An 18,009-nucleotide genomic window follows, 5' to 3' on the forward strand; every position below is an offset into this window, starting at 1 on the left:
ATCTGTTAATAAAGTTTTCAATCAATCAATCAATCAATCTCATATGACATGTGTGTGTGCATGCGTGAACGTGCACGTTTGTATGTGGTGTACCTGTATGTATGACCGCATGTGTGTATGGTTACCAGGGTGACAGACAGACAGTCGGGTCTGTGTGTGTGTGTGTAGGTGTGTGTGTGTGTGTGTGTGTGTGTGTGTGTGTGTGTGTGTGTGTGTGTGTGTGTGTGTGTGTGTGTGTGTGTGTGTGTGTGTGTGTGTGTGTGTGTGTGTGTGGCGCTGTTACCTTTTCTCCCATGATTCTGCCGTCCATGCACCTTGTAGTACCTGACTGTTCTTTCATAATTTTCTGACTGCACTCGCATTGTTTATGTCCTTTGTATGAGGCCTCCTTGTACTTCTGTTCATGTGGACATAAATAAACATTTCTCAAATGTGCGTGTGTGTCCATGTGCGTGTGTGTGTGTGTCACATACTCTGTTTCCTGCTGACCTGGGCAGACCTTTCCAAGTGGTTGTGTATCCATGTCTAGTTTATCTATAATAAAACACGAGATGCTTGGGCCCTAATGATAAGGAAAGCACTCAGTGAAGAAACCCAATCCCATCGCCATGCCTATAAGCTCCACGCTCCTCCTCTATGATGAGGACCATGTTCAGCCATGGACTTACCCTCCCATGACACACCACACCACACACGTGGTCCAGTAGCCATCAGCCTCCACAACCGTGGGAATGGACCGCTGCCAATGGTTGGAGAACTAACAGCCGGAGAACTTGAGAACTGTGTTGGACCCAGATTTTTATTTGATTTTATTTTTATTACGGATCCCCATTAGCTGGTGCGATAGCAACCAGCTAGTCTTCCTGGGGTCCACACACAAAAAAACATACAAAAACAATCACTATTGCAAAAACTAAATTATTAAAAGTCAGTACACACAATGCATAATGAACCTACTGTAACAATTAATATAACTAAAATTACATTAGTGTAAAACAAAAACAAAAAATTACTTTACCGTGTTAAAAACAATTTAAACACAATTTAAGATTCTTTTTAAAAGTGAATCTACTGTAAATGCAGCAGAGGTTCAGAGGCAGGCCATTCCAAAGAGTTAATGCTCTAAAAATAAAAGATCTCCCCAAAGCGCTGGTTCTAGGACCTGGCAATTCAAGCTGCCCACTACTGGAACCTCTAGTGTAATGCTCGTTATGCAGTGCAGAACAGATGCAGTGCAGAACAGAGGAGACGAGGATGCAGCCAGGTGTAGAATGGGGTAGAACACATAGTAGCATACTACAAAAACCTAGGGGTCCACAAAGACGACTTCAAACTTGAAATGGTAACAACCGATGAGGTACTCAAAAAATTGAGCGCCCTCCAACCTAACAAGGCCACTGGCCATGACAACATCCCCTCCAAATTCCTCAGAGACGCAGCAGCCGCCATCACCCCAGTCATCACACACATAATAAACCTCTCTATAAAACAGGGGCACGTCCCCAAGGACTTCAAAATTGCGAGAGTGACCCCTCTACACAAAAAGGGCAGCAAATTAGACCCAGGCAACTACCGCCCTGTTTCTATTCTTACCTCCATCTCGAAAGTCATGGAGAAAATAGTCTACGAACAGGTCGAAAAGTACCTGGCGGAAAAAAACCTAATCTACGAATTCCAATCTGGCTTCAGAACGTCCCACTCCACTGACACATGCCTCCTCTATTTGAACGACCACATCAAACAAGAGGTGGACGCTGGCAAATACTGCGGCATGGTCATGCTGGACCTACAAAAGGCCTTCGACACTGTCAATCACTCCATTCTAATGGACAAGCTAAAAGCAATTGGTTTTGATAGCCTATCAGTGAGCTGGATGCAATCCTACCTGGAGGGGAGAGAACAGATGGTAGAGGTAAACGGTACTCTATCCCCCCCCCTCACAGTGAGCTGTGGTGTTCCACAAGGAAGCATACTAGGACCGCTACTCTTCCTAATTTATGCAAATGACATGTCGTCAGCCTGTGACTGCAACTTGTTCCTGTTTGCGGACGACTCAGCCCTGCTGGTCTCTGACAAGAACAAATTGCAGGTTGAAAAAACCCTCAGCACGGAACTAGGCAAAATCTGCATATGGCTCGCTGATAACAAACTATCATTACACATGGGCAAAACAGAGTCCATTCTCTTCGGTTCAAATAACAAACTCAGCAAGACCGACGGCTTCTCAGTTACAGTGGGTGACAATATTGTCACAAGGAAAGACGAAATTACCTACCTGGGTTCCATCCTAGAGGCAAATCTTTCCTGTGACAAAATGGCATCCAATGTAATAAAAAAAGTCAACCAACGAACTAGATTCTTGTACCGGATCTCCTCTCTGGTAAACAAGAATACCCTGAGGACTCTGGCAGGAGCACTCATTCAAGGGTACTATGACTATGCGTGCACCTCATGGTACCAAAGCACCTCAAAGGCGCTTAAAACAAAATTACAAACATCACAAAACAAACTGGTCAGACTACTACTTGACCTGAACCCCAGAACCCACCTCACCCCTGCCCACTTTGCCAACCTAGGATGGCTTAGAGTAGACGACAGAGTACAGCAACTTGCAATGGGCCTGGTCTACAAGATACACTATACGACCGGGGTGCCCATGTACATGTCAAAATACTTCCCAAAGGTCAGTGAATACCACAACCACTACACCAGAGGAAGCTCAACAAATCATGTTAAACCCAGATTCGGCTCAAACAAGGGACTAAACACGTTTCGCAATTATGCCACAACAATGTGGAACGCCCTACCTAAAGCTGTAAAGGAATGTGAATCCCTGCCCACATTCAAAACCGCCCTTAAAGAGCACCTACGGGAGGCTGCAATTCGAAACTGGCCACCGTAAATGCCCAAAACCCCCACCACCTCCTAATAGACAGTCTCCTCCCCACCGCATGTATATATTCCCTCCCCGCCGTATGTATATTCCCCTCCCACCCACCCACCCCCTCCTAATGTACAGTCCCCTCCCCATCATATGTATATACTCTGTCAGGATCTAGGGGTAACAGTACTGTATATTTGAATACCGCCTATGTCACAAATGTATCAGTACTAAATACCTATATGTCCCTATGCCATAAATGTCATGTATGTTATGTATGTCATAAATGTCTATATGAATTGAAAATGGGGGACCCTGATGGAAATCCCCTTAACAATTGTATGTATTGAGCCGTACTGTATTGTACCCATTCTGCAATCTGTTAAATAAAGTTTTCATTCATTCATTCATAGATTGTCAAAAAGTAACAGTGTTTATTTGAGCCGCCGATCATAAAAAGTCATAAGATAAAGGGGAGAAAGCTTTGTCTCCAAAAAACACAACATACGAGAAAATAAAGGTGGAGAAAACGTATGCTCCAAAAAACGGTTAACTAAACATGGAGGCAGACAAATGGCGTGAAATACACGGTGAACAGGCTTAGCCTTGAATAATGCTTTACATACGAAATACACAGCAAACTATACACAACAGGCTTTCCACACAACTTCCCGTGCTGGCGAGGAACGTTAAGGCTAACACACGATACATGCATACATAGTCGTAGCGAATGATGAACAACTCACAGGGAAGTGAGGCACGGGAAGGTATAAAATGGCTTGAGTTAACCACACACACCTGTCAATAATTACTGTGATTAAGATAGACAAACATAGATGTACCCACAAGGGACCGCCAGAGGCTCGCTCGCCCATTAGAGCGAGCCCCCAACGTTACAGAAATACACACTATGAATGTATTATTCATTCACTCAATCTTTGTTTATTCTCGAAGGATCGTTGAGGGTAAACTCTCAGCTAATCATTGGGAAGCTGTTCCCGTACGTACGAGAAGCAATTTTTCGGCCACAATTTCTCATCAAGCCCAAGATATTTGTATTCTGTAACTGTCTCGATGGATCACGATACTTCAAAAACAACCGTAGTATAGACGAAGGCTGGCAGGATAACTGAGAGGCATGATGCCTCACATTTACACACATGATCGTGATTATTATCAGGGAGCCTTGTATAATTATTATCAGACAAAGGACCAGCATCAGCAAAATGTTTATTAAAAAAGCTAAGCAGATCTCCTCCTGTTCAGATATGAATTAAATAATGAGTTTTAGTTTTGCTTTTGGTAGAATTGACTGCCTTCCAAGGCCTTTGTAGGATTTTAATAAGAGCTAGTGATTAAGTCAAACTATTCATTTGATATGGTGTTCCTTACAGAGAGGATGTGAATGTATTTTTAATTAAAATGAAGACTAGTGGGATGGATTCCCAGAGTATCTGGCGAGTGAACGGGCCCTGTTCCTTTCCTTAAATAAAGATGATAATTTTGGTGTAAATCAATGGCCCATAATGGGTAGTGCTACATACCCTACCACATGGCCCCTAATGGCCACCACCAGTGATGCCACAGATTACTTGTAAAAAATAATCTGATTACTGATGACTGATTACTCCTTTAAAAGGTAATCTAGTTACTTTACTGATTACTTGATTATCGTAACTAGGTTACGAAGTCGTCGGCGTCCCCCCTGCTGCTGCCACAACAAAAGAATGACAAGTTATTTTTTTAAATAATGTTTTATAATGTCATAAATCATGATTGGCTGCTCAGACAGGTCATGAGACGTCATCAGCCATCAGGCCATATTCCAGTCTAGCTGACTTTACCCCTGGCTCTCTTATCATCAGCATTATGAGATAGTAACTAAATAGTAACTCACAGCCACTTGGAAAAGTAACTGTAATCAGATTACTGGCTTGTAAAAAGTAACAAGTTAGATTACTATTTACTGAAAAAGGTAATCAGATTACAGTAACTAGTTACTTAGTAACTAGTTACTGGCATCACTGGCCACCACAACCCAACACGTAGATAGATAGATGCTACATACCCTACCACATGGGCCCTAATGACACCACAACCCAACATGTAGATAGCTAGATGCTACATACCCTACCACATGGGCCCTAATGACACCACAACCCAACACGTAGATAGATAGATGCTACATACCCTACCACATGGGCCCTAATGACACCACAACCCAACATGTAGATAGCTAGATGCTACATACTCTACCACATGGCCCCTAATGGCCACCACAACCCAACATGTAGATAGATAGATGCTACATACTCTACCACATGGGCCCTAATGACACCACAACCCAACATGTAGATAGATAGATGCTACATACTCTACCACATGGCCCCTAATGGCCACCACAACCCAACATGTAGATAGCTAGATGCTACATACTCTACCACATGGGCCCTAATGACACCACAACCCAACATGTAGATAGATAGATGCTACATACTCTACCACATGGCCCCTAATGGCCACCACAACCCAACATGTAGATAGCTAGATGCTACATACTCTACCACATGGGCCCTAATGGCCACCACAACCCAACGTGTAGATAGATAGATGCTACATACCCTACCACATGGCCCCTAATGGCCACCACAACCCAACATGTAGATAGATAGATGCTACATACTCTACCACATGGGCCCTAATGACACCACAACCCAAGGTGTAGATAGCTAGATGCTACATACTCTACCACATGGCCCCTAATGGCCACCACAACCCAACACGTAGATAGATAGATGCTACATACCCTACCACATGGGCCCTAATGGCCACCACAACCCAACACGTAGATAGATAGATGCTACATACTCTACCACATGGCCCCTAATGGCCACCACAACCCAACGTGTAGATAGATAGATGCTACATACCCTACCACATGGGCCCTAATGGCCACCACAACCCAACGTGTAGATAGATAGATGCTACATACCCTACCACATGGCCCCTAATGGCCACCACAACCCAACATGTAGATAGCTAGATGCTACATACTCTACCACATGGCCCCTAATGGCCACCACAACCCAACACGTAGATAGATAGATGCTACATACCCTACCACATGGGCCCTAATGGCCACCACAACCCAACACGTAGATAGATAGATGCTACATACCCTACCACATGGCCCCTAATGGCCACCACAACCCAACGTGTAGATAGATAGATGCTACATACCCTACCACATGGCCCCTAATGGCCACCACAACCCAACATGTAGATAGATGCTAGCTACATACTCTACCTCTACCACATGGCCCCTAGATAGATAGGCAGTAAGCGCCAGCATATCACCAGAGTTATCAAGTGGGCACCTCCCTTCAATGATGTTTAAGTTAGGCCTACGACACCTCAAGAAGGCTCAACAGCAAGCTAGCCCCGGTATGGTATCCCAGAACCACCTTCATATACTAGCTTGCACTGCCCATGTTAACCATATACAGAACTTCCTTGTGTTATCCTATCCTTACATTAGGCCGTGAGCAGTGGCGGCTCTACCACTAGGGGCGCTCGGGCGCCGCCCCCCCCTCAGCTCCTACCCTGGTTATATGAGAGAACAAGACAAATAAGTTTTTAGTTTTTTTGTTTTATAGCCCTATAAATAATATAAACATGTTTAAAATTAATAATATTTACTCATTTTAAGTATGTTTGTGTTTCCAATGCACAATATAACGTTATTATCGCAATTAAAAAACACTTGTTTTTTGACATCACGTTTTTTTTATTTTTTTTGTTTTTTCGTATTTCTCGCCCGGGCTAGAAGCGATAGCGCTCTGAGTGCGCGTCACAGTTTGATCGCTGTCTCCGTCACAGCCAATCAGTGCATACGGCGTTGTGCGTTGAAATATGACTATTATGTTGGAATCCGAGCGCGATTTGAAGCGGTCTAGGCAGCCGCGTGAACTTCCGTGAAGAATTTCCATAGCCGCATTTTCGTGGAGACGCTCTCTGATTGGCCGACGCGATGCCAGTTTTTTTCCATAGCCGCATTTCTCGGGTTGGCTTACAGAGAGAATGCAACACAGCAACAGCAGTTCAGTCGACTCGTCAACAACAGTTGGTTAAGGTTAGAGTTTGTCTTAGAGCATGGCGATAGAACGCCAGGTAGTTTGCAGGCTGTTCGAGGCGGAAATGGACAAAGACACAGCTCTTCACTCACACAGCTTGTTGGCTAACAACAAGCTATATATGGATGCAGTGTGGAGGGACATGTATGGACAATGGATGGACACAGGCTGGATGGACAATGCCATGGAGTGGATATACTTTATCAACAAGCCAACAACAAGGTAGATTAGCGATCTTAACTCTAGTTTAATACATGATACGTTGTCTACTGATGCCGCATAACGTTGTAACGTTACAGCTACTGCTAGCTGTTAGCTCCGTTAGCTTAGCTGGCCACTTTTATAATTACTGCATGGAAACGGAGTAACGTTAACGTTTAAACGTTATGTCGAGGTCATACAATACTACAGTCGACATAAGGTTAACGTTACCCCGTTTCCATGAAGTGTTTAAATAGCAGCAATCTTGTTGAAAATGTAACTTTACTAAAATGCTCTCTCTCTCGCTCTCTCTCTCTCTCTCTCGCTCTCGCTCTCTCTCTCTCTCTCTAATTTCACTGCATGTGGGACATAACCACTCAGACAATGAATGGTAACTTGTTTAAAATAACGAGCTTTACAAATGTGTTTATTATTGAATGGATCTGACATCATCTGAGAGAGAGAGAGAGAGCGAGAGAGAGAGAGAGCGAGAGAGAGAGAGAGAGAGCTGTGCGTGTTTGTGTTGCTGCTGATGCATAATGAATGAATGGTGAGTTGTTTAAAATGACAACATACATGTGTTAATTATTTGATTTGATTGATCCGAGAGACAGAGAGAGATTGCTCCAGAGCATCTCAGAGCATTACATTTTCAACTCGACCTATTAACGAGAACTGCGACCTACAAGGCACCAGCGGCAGCGGCCGCCACTGGCTGTGAGCCAGTAGGGTTGGTCGGTACCATCTGGAGGAATAACTTCCATAGTGATTTTTGGGAAGGTATACACCCCTATTGCTAGAAAATATGTGATGCAGCAGTTGCCTCCAAATGTGTGCTATCACATCTTTTATAACACTACCAATCATATTTTTCAGGCCAAAGTCTGTCCACAGGGTTATCAGCTCTTATCAGTTGACTTTGCAGCATATTGTTCGCCGTCTGTTGGTTCAAGTCACTGGCCATGTCTTTCACATTGTCCAAGAATGATTTGATCATCCCACTCTTCTCTGGAACACTGTCCTCAACCCACGGTGTGAACTCTGAACTCTGCCCATGCGAGTCTCATCAGTGCTTCATAGATGTACTTGTGGACCCTGACAGCACGGTCAGGACTACATTGACAGAACCCTCTGCAAAAATCCCAGCCTCTATGCATATGTCCTTTAGAGTCTAGACCAGCATCCCGAAATCGCTTTCCTAGGATGGCTAAGGCATTATGGTATGGTATAACCGGCACGGTGGTGTAGTGGTTAACACTGTCGCCTCACAGCAAGAAGGTCCAGGGTTTGATTCCCGCTTGGGGACCAGGTTTCCGCAATGCCAGTTACCCAGGTGGGGTATCTCCCAGGCCTTTCTGTGTGGAGTTTGCATGTTCTCCCCGTGCTCGCAAGGGTTCCCCCCCCCCCGATAAGATAAACCCAATAGAAAAACATGCACAACAACAGATCGCTAACGCTGTGGCGTCCTTGACGAAGACGGGCAGGAGCACTTGGATTGGTCCCTGTGCCGCGGCTCACGTCAACGCCCTATCTGCTCCAGGCTTCCCATGGGAGGAAGGACGACGGGATGGGTCAAGTGCAGAGACTCAATCGCATTAGGCGACACAAGAAAATTGCATGTGTGTGTTCCTGTGTGTGTGCCGCCCATCGCATGTGTGTGTCGTTTGCATGCCAAATAAAGACTTCCTAAATCCTGCATTATTATCAGTGATGCTACAGATTACTTGTAAAAATTATCTGATTACTGACTACTCCTTTAAAAAGTAATATAGTTACTTTACGGATTACTTGATTATCAAAGTAACTTAGTTACTTTGAAAGTAACTAGGTTATGAAGTCGTCGTCGTCGTCGTCCCTGCTGCTGCCACAACATAAGAATGACAACATTTTTTTTTTTTTTTAAATAATGCTTTATTGAAAGTGCATGTCATAAATCATGATTGGCTGCTCAGACAGGTCATCATGAGACGTCATCAGCCATCAAGTCGCGTGTAACATGAATCTCTCTCTCACTCTCACCCTCACTCTCACTCTCTCACTCTCTCTCAAGTAGCCAAATTACACTATAAAACGAACTGGATAGTTGATTTAACTTCATGCTGAAGCCATTCTAAAATCAGCTATAAACATAAACATGTGTGTGTGGCTGTGTGTGTGCGTGCGTGCGCCAGCGCGAGCGCACGTCCCATCTCCGGTCTAGCTGACTGTACCCCTGGCTCTCTTATCATCAGCATTATGAGATAAATAGTAAATAAATAAATATGAGATAAATAGTAACGCACAGCCACTTGGAAAAGTAACTGTAATCAGATTACTGGCTTGTAAAAAGTAACAAGTTAGATTACTATTTACTGAAAAAAGTAATCAGATTAGAGTAACTAGTTACTGGCATCACTGATTATTATGGTATGGAATGTCCCCATATATCGAAAATAGCACTATTCCTGATAACAATATCACACGTGAAAAAGGGGGGGAAAGAAAGGAGAATATTCTTACCCTTTGTTTACTTTGGCCCCCAGCTGACATTATCTCTCCTCGACCAAATCCACTGACTTCCTTTCAATGCTTCTTCCGATATCTCCCGTACAGCCTTTCACAAACTCTGCCCACTTCTACCGGTCATATCCTAGCTTCCATCCTCACCGTTCGCTGTTTCTGCTGCCAAATTATGCATATCTAAGCTTTTTTCTTTCATAAGCCTCCTCCACTGAATCCTCCCAGGGCACCGTCAATTCTATGAAATAAACTATTCGCAGACTAGCCGACCATAACACTGGCCTCAAGTTAGTGATTAGTGAAGTATTTTTCATGGAACAACAAGTTTTCGTCCCAAAACCTGCATCTCCCAATCATTAGCTCATTTCCGCCGGCCTGACTCATGCCTGTCTGTTGAATAGCTGTATTCTCAAACCTCTTACATCCTGAATCACCTGGACTCTCCTGCTGTCAAGCTTGTTATCCTATATGTAGCCTACAGTCTGTTTTTTTGTATTTTTTTAAAGATTTTATGTATCTTCTTTTTTTTTGTCAACGCAGGACCTTTCGGCCACGCAGGACCGACAGCGGCCACGCAGGACCGATAGAGGAGAGAGGGTGAAACGGGAGGAGAAGAGGGGAAGACATGTGGTGTGCTACCCTAGCGCCCCCTACAGTCTGTTTAATTCTCCATGGATCACTGCTGTTGTGAGCAGTGTTGTTGTAGTACTTGAGTCCAGGACTCGGACTTGAGTCAGAGTCCTGGACTGATTTTCAGGACTTGTGACTCGACTTGGACTTGGACTCGAGCATTGACTGCATTCGGACTCGGAAGGTGCAGGTGAGGACTTGTTAATTATACTGTTTTTTTTGTAATAGGCCCTAATCATTTGGCATAAGATACTGATGGCTAGTGCATTTGTTTGGCTATTGTGTCACAAAGTAAATAAACTCCCTTTGAAATGGTGACCGCTGTGTCATTTATGTTTAATGTAGACCTTTTTTTATTTGTATGTCAGCTCTTTGACTGCCAGAGTGGAGTGGACTCGACCTTGATGACTTGGACTCGGACTCGGACTCTAGGGTAATGGGGACTCGACTCGGACTCGACCCTGGCTCTTCTTTGATGACTCGAACTTGGACTTGGACTCGGACACTGGGGACTCGAGACTCTTGAGATTTAATTATTCAACTGCAACACTGGTTGTGAGATGTATTCCCTCTCCTTACCCACATAGTGTTAACCATATTTGACATGGTTGATTGCTTGTCTTGTCTGAACTATTGGCCTACGCTGCCTCATAACAAAACAGTAAGGGGAGCTTGTCAAAAACTAGAATGAAACCATTTGCTCACAGAACATAATTATTATGGGATTATAATAGCCTATAGTACAATGGAGCGCTTCATGATATGCCAGTCAATAGCACACTGCCTCTTTGTGGAAAGTAACTATATTTCTTCAATTCCCTTAAGGTTAAGGACATTTTTAGGTATAGTAATTTTAGCCTACTTGAGTGTTTCCCTTGGGAACTTCATATAATTCACCCTGATATACTCCACACTACAGCATTTATCTACTGTAGCACCTGCAGTAAGAGAAACGTTGACATTAAAATATATATATATTCAACACAGCTGACAGGCTTTTCATTACTAGTTACGCTGCTTACTATAGTTACGCTGCTAGCCAGTAATAGTCATAGTTACTGTCTCTATTGTATATAATACAACTCTGTACATACATCTGATTAGCACTACACTCAGTAGTATAATTTATATCATTTGTATAATTTGTACCCAGTTTAACCACCTGTACATTGTATATTGCTGTTGCACTTTACTGTTACATTTGCACTCTGGTTACATTTTACATTTCTCTGGTTTGAATCTAATCTAATCTAATCTAATCTAATTTTAACATAACCTGTAACATAACATTTCTGGTTTTAGCCTATGCATTGAGAACTACATGTTTCCATGCACTGAAATATGAAAATGTATTGTTTTTTAAGTAAATATTTATTATTTACTTTTGTGTAGCAGAGTAGCCCTTCCAGAACCCTATAGTAAGACTAATATCTTCATTGATCAGGAGGTATTCCCATTTGGCTGACCGGTAGATGTTTGGTTTTCCATGCAGGGGACCGAGGTTAGACTCCAGACAGGTTACGTTTGCATTTTGATTTGATTTACTTTTTTATTATTATTACTAATTAATTTATTTCATGTTTTTAATCTGTTCATGTTTTAATACTCAGGTTTTGATCCTTTGATATTTTTCCTTTGATCCCTGTTCTATACACTCAGCTGGAGCTCCCTAGGTCTCCCTGGCTCATCTGCCTACGTTGGAATTGCAATGACGATCGAACCTCACCAGGTGGCAGTATCGCCTACCTTTTGAACTGGGAACTGGGGATATCACTTGTCTTGTGATCCACTCCGGCTGTTTCCGCCTAGGAGTGGATCACAACAGCAATCGGTGGAATAGTTGGTGCCTCAGAGCTATTATTTCCCGTATGGTAGCCATGCCCAATATACACGAGTAATTGCGATCGCCATGGGATCGACTGGGATTTATTCATTTTGGAGTACTTTCTGACTGAGGTAAGGTCTATCTTAGGTAACCTGCTGGTATTTTTTTTATGTAAAACATGCTTCTGCACCGATCACAGTGTTGTAGTTTACCGGACGTAAAACGTGCTTTTGGTAACGATAACAGTTTTGAGTTAAAACGACCCTTGCACCATCTATATATTATATATCTATGTTTCCAGCCTTCCCCAACGCGTCTATGCTTTTACCAAACGGTTCGTGTTTCCACGTTCCCGTTTTGCGCTCTGATTGGCCACGCACGTTTCTGGTCATGTGACATGTGCGCCCAATCGCATGACAAGCTGTGTCTTAGCCCATTTCCGCGCCGAACAGCCTGCAAACGACCTAACGCCTAGTTTATCACTGGTTAAGCTTAGGCGACTCTTTCGCAGTTGGTTAAGGTTAGAGTTTGGAATCCGGGCAGGCGTTCTATCGCCCTGCTCTAAGACAAACTCTAACCTTAACCAACTTCGAAAGAGCGCCTAAGCTTAACCGTCCAAAGAACTTGCCGTCACACGGTTGGGCGCACATGTCACATGACCAGAAACGGACCAGAAACGTCAGTGGCCAATCAGATTCGCAAAACGCACGAACCATTTGGTAAAAGTAATGAGGCTTCCCCAACCCATGTTTACCACCACCCCCTCCTCCTCCTCCTAACTACCCCCCCCCCCCCCCTCCCTCCTTGACTCCTCCAATCCAATCATCCCTCTCACCTGGACACAACCCTCTTCTCTGAGATCAGTGTTTCACTGGATTGTAGGAGCTCTTCTGGTGACACAACAGGCCATTGTCCTCGTTGAGTCATCCATCTATAACTCTGATTTACTTGTACCTGTTTGGGTATAATACACCTGTGTTTAACCAAGTCTATATTTGACTAAGTACATTCATTGATCCGGGGGTATTCCTCCACACCTTGCACAAGATAATACAGCCTGTAACTGTATCGCACGTTATGTAACAGCAACCCATCATCTCCACACTCATTGCACACACATATCCACATGCACACACTCACTTTTAAACAAACACTCGCGTTATTAACACTCACTTTAGACCCTTTAACACTACATTATATTTATCTATTTATTAAAGAGATTTGCACTACATTCATACCTCATTTGCATTTGCACCTCACCTTAAGTTAAAGTTTTGTACCTCATTGTCTGCATTTGTACCTCACTGTTTACTCATTTTTACTCACTGTACTTATATTGTATATTATATTGTATATTCCTCTTTTACTTACTTTTTTACTGTATGAAGCACACTCTCATGGGCTCATACAGAACCAAGCATTTCACTGTAAAGTACATGTATTTTATTGTGACAAATAATAAACAAACTTGAACTTGAAACCTTGGGACTCACCTGGACTCACACAATATGGGAATGAATGAATGAATGAATGAATGAATGAATGAATGAATGAATGAATGAATGAATGAATGAATGAATGAATGAATGAATGAATGAATGAATATTCTCTTCTCTCTCCAGTAACTGCCATGCACTATATATGGAATCTGTAAGAGTAGCCTAATCTTTTAAGATGTGATTTCATGTGATTTCGACTGTCAAGATTGTGTTGTTGTCATGATTCTGAAAAAAACGAATGAAAAAAAAATAAAAACCACATGTGGTATGTTTTGAATGTGCAGAAACAATACAGGAGAATAAATATTTGAAAGCGATACAGAACGCCTGAGAGCCTTACTGCATTATATTCCATTGTATATTTGTGTCAGCGGGTACCTGGATGTTGTCTTTTCCTTTTCGTAAATAAAGACATTTCCACCATGAATTGATGCAGAAAAGGCACAAATTGGTGCAGAAAAGTTCACCAGGAAATTAAGTGTTAGACGCTCAAGATTTCCTTGAGGAGGATCTCCAGACCCCCCAGCTTAAAGTGTGTGTCCCCCCCCCATGTTGAAACCAAACCTACGGCCCTGGTGTAAGAGAGGCTAGAAAGTAGAGCTGACAGTAGTTGTAACATGCCACGTCTTCAAATACAGTTTCACTTTGAATGTTCTGGAATCCCCATACAGTAGCTATAGTCAACGAAAACGATACACTTCCCCAACCCAAGTAGCTGTTTTTGCTGTGTTTTCAACAGACTGGTAACTGCCTACTCTGTGTGTCTTGCATATGGCTCACACCCTCTGTGATTTCCTCGAGATGGCACCATCTGGGGAGTGGGAACTGAGTGTAGACTGAACGTCTACAACAAACCAGTTTGTAATGTTTTTGCTCCTGCATTATTGAGCTTCTCCAAATGACTGCCGACTGTATAATTTATTAACTTTTTAATGACTGTGTGGTTTAGTTATAGATTTTTTTTCTCCCCTATAGCCTATACATTACATATATATGGGAATGATTTCAAGTTCAAGTTTTGTTTTATTTGTCACGTATAAGGTAGGCTACATGTACATTACAGTGAAATGCTTGGTTCTGTATGAGCCCCTTAAGATTGTGCTTTTGATTGATTGATTGAAAACTTTATTAACAGATTGCAGAATGGGTACAATACAGTACAGCTCAATACACACAATTGTTAAGGGGATGCAGACCAGAGAAAGACTTTCGTCTTGTTTACATCAGGGTCCCCCATTTTCAATTCATCATAACATATATGACATACATGACATACAGGTAGACAGTACTGCTACATCTATACATTTATGACATACCAGATTTACAAATATACAGTACTGTTTATGAGTATACAAAAATAGTCTAAAAAGAGAGTATATATACATTTGAGGGGGAAGAAACTGTACATTGGAGGAAGTTGGATAGGTGAGGTGGGGGGGGGGGGCTGTACATTGGAGGTGGTTGGTTGGGGGGGGACTTCATACAGTAAAAACTAAAAAGTAAAAGAATAAAGACCAAACACTATAAATTATACACTATAGAACTAAAGTACAAAGATTTATATTATATCCTGTCCTATCCTTTTCTGCTCTGAGGCTATATCCATAATTCCCCCCTGCAACCATATGCCCAGTGAAAAGCACTTATGTTTATTACTCATGAAAGCCGATTATGACACAGGCCCGGAAGGGGTGTGTGTGTGTGGGGGGGGGGGGGGGGGGGGGGGGGGGGGGGGGGGCGCTGAGACAAACTACTCAAACTACCCCGTCCGATTGGTCGGTTGCTTTTCAGGAAGTGTCAAGCAACCAATCGCATGATTTAGAGGGCGTGTCCGCCGTTGACCGTCCCCCGACCTACCTGTCACCAGTCACCGCGCTGCACTTGTGTCTGTGATGCAGCTGTAGTCAACTTTTTATTATCGGTGCATCATGCAATGAGGAAAATAATAGCCCACTAACTCGCAGAAAGGTATTCTCATCTATTGCATGGAAGAAGTTCCTTGTATATCTTCCTGTACATTTTTTTTTAAATAATGTATATCTTAGTTAGAAATGTATATCTTTGAGTGTGTATTCTTATGACGACCTAAATGTTTATTGTTGTGATCGAGCGATAATTATGTGGTGCTGAATTTCCCTCTGGATTATTAATAAAGTACTTCTATTCTATTCTATTCGCTCTATTCAGCAGGGACTTGACACTGATCTCTACTGTACTGGGAATGACATTTATTGCCAGTAGCAGGATGGACTGGTTCTACCAGCGGTGTTACAAGGAGTCCTACTTTCACTATGTCCTCCGGTCGCTGCTGACCATCGCCTGTTTGGTAAGTTTAGGCTATTTATTAGTAACGTTATTATAGGTATTTATGGAAATTATGCATTTGAGTTTGAGTGGATCTTCTACCGAATACCAGACGCGCGGCTATAATACGCGTCAAGCAACAGGCTATCGCTTTTTTGCAGTAACATCTCCGAATAACATACAATTGTGAATAGCCTGATATTAATTATTATTTCCGTCAAAGTTAAGGAATGTTGTATTAATGTTACTGTTTGCACACCATGCCAGTATATCATGCCGAGCAGAAGCTTGGACGGATTATAAATTGGCCAATGGCCACCGCTGCACTCATTTAGTAGTCAGACGGCGCCAAACAATAAGAGGATAAACAGAAAGCTCTGCTCTAGTCTCTCTCCACACTGCATTCCATATTACATTCAGAGGGTAAAGTGACTGGAATAATAACTCCCCTCTGTCCTTGGACACCGCCCAAACACAAAAACTCAAGTTAAAAAGTTCACCCCACTTTGCCTAAATTCAAGGATGCTATATTATGGTGTGTAGAGTAGACTATTCATCCAGCCAGGTGGATATGGATTGGGTGGCATCTCAGGATCTATGTAGTATAGTAAGCCCAGTGGTGGGAGAGGTACAGTACACAGTTCCTTTACTTAAGTAAAAGTAGAAATACCCAGATAAATGAGTACTCTGGTAAAAAAAATAAAAGTCCTCCATTCAAATAGTGTTTTGATGTCCCTGATGTCCCTTGTCCCCCCCCCCCCTCTCTTCCAGCTCATGGTCCTGTCAGTGTCCATGTACCCCATGCTGAGGTCTCTCGGGGTCCAGATACATTCGGCCTTCACGGGGAGCTATATACCAGGCCACCACTCTGTCCTCCTCATCAACTGCCCCAACGAGCAGGCGGCCAGGGACATTGGCAGGTTAGTGAAGTCAAGGCTAATACAGTACAGTAACAAATGGGGGGGGGCTGTACATTGGAGGTGGTTGGGTGGGTGGGGTGGGGGGGGGGGTTGGGTAGGAGGGGTGGGTGGGGAACACTGTACAACTGTACAAGCAACACTGTACATTGGAATATTGACAAAACCATACTTGGTCATTTACTGTACATTGGAGGGGGTTGGGTTAGGACGGCCAGGGACATTGGCAGGTTAGTGAAGTCAAGTTTGATTGATTGATTGATTGATTGATTGATTGATTGATTGATTGATTGATTGATTGATTGATTGAAAATGTAGGACATTTTCAGGGGCCGGTTTCGAATTGCAGTCTCCCTTAGGTGTTCTTTGAGAGTGGTTTTGAAAGTGGGTAGTGATTCACATTCCTTTTTACGGCTGTGGGTAGGGCGTTCCACATTGATGTGGCATAATTGCTAAACGTGTTTAGTCCCTTGTTTGAGCCGAATCTGGGTTTAACATGATTTGTGGAGCTCCCTCTGGTGTTGTAATCGTGGTATTCACTGACCTTTGGGAAGTATTTTGACATGTACATGGGTACCTTGGTCGTGTAGTGTATCTTGTAGACCAGGCCCATTGCAAGTTGCTGTACTCTGTCGTCTACTAGGGGTGTAACGGTACGCGGATACGTACTGTACCGCCTCAATGTGGTCCTCCGGTACAGTACGCGCTGTGCACCGAGCGATTGCAACGGTATGGTCAACCTTTTTTTGCAGAACTTAAATCCCTCCGGCCCCACGTAATTTATCAACAACACTGCGGTCTGCTGTGAGCATTATAAAACAAACGTGTGTTTAACCGACCGTGAATGAAAGTGTCAATGCTGTTTGTCATTTTAACAGCAGATACTTTCTTAAATGCCATCCTCCCGACAGAGCGGTGTTGACGGGGGAGCTCTGATGGGTTCGCTTGGTGGTGTTATTAGCATTGAACAGCTAACCGAAAGCTAGCGTTAACTAACATTAAAGGTTTAGCCATAACGTTACCTTGGCTAAAGTTGGGGCTATTCATAATCCAGCAATAATGGCTGCAGACCTGCAAGCAAAGTACAGCAAGTTGGCAAAGGAGTATTCCAACGTAAATC

The 18,009-nt window shown here is 43.1% G+C and overlaps 1 protein-coding gene across 2 annotated transcripts in view; it reads left to right on the forward strand.

Annotated features, from left to right (window-relative positions):
* The first annotated feature begins 15,544 nt into the window (after positions 1-15,544).
* LOC311236853 (protein CutA homolog) overlaps positions 15,545-18,009 on the forward strand; it is a 50,239-nt gene continuing 47,774 nt past the window's right edge. The window contains exons 1-3 of one of the 2 annotated variants that reach the window (XM_084324637.1): positions 15,545-15,636; positions 15,856-15,994; positions 16,744-16,892. In XM_084324637.1, coding sequence (XP_084180763.1) covers positions 15,890-15,994; positions 16,744-16,892 — 254 coding nt within the window. In that variant the 5' untranslated portion in view covers positions 15,545-15,636; positions 15,856-15,889. The remainder of the gene's footprint in view (positions 15,637-15,855; positions 15,995-16,743; positions 16,893-18,009) is intronic. The other variant, XM_084324638.1, reaches the window with a different exon arrangement.

This window comes from Notolepis coatsorum (assembly GCF_963971535.1).
Source record: "Notolepis coatsorum genome assembly, chromosome: 11".
Classification (NCBI taxonomy): Eukaryota; Metazoa; Chordata; class Actinopteri; order Aulopiformes; family Paralepididae; genus Notolepis; species Notolepis coatsorum.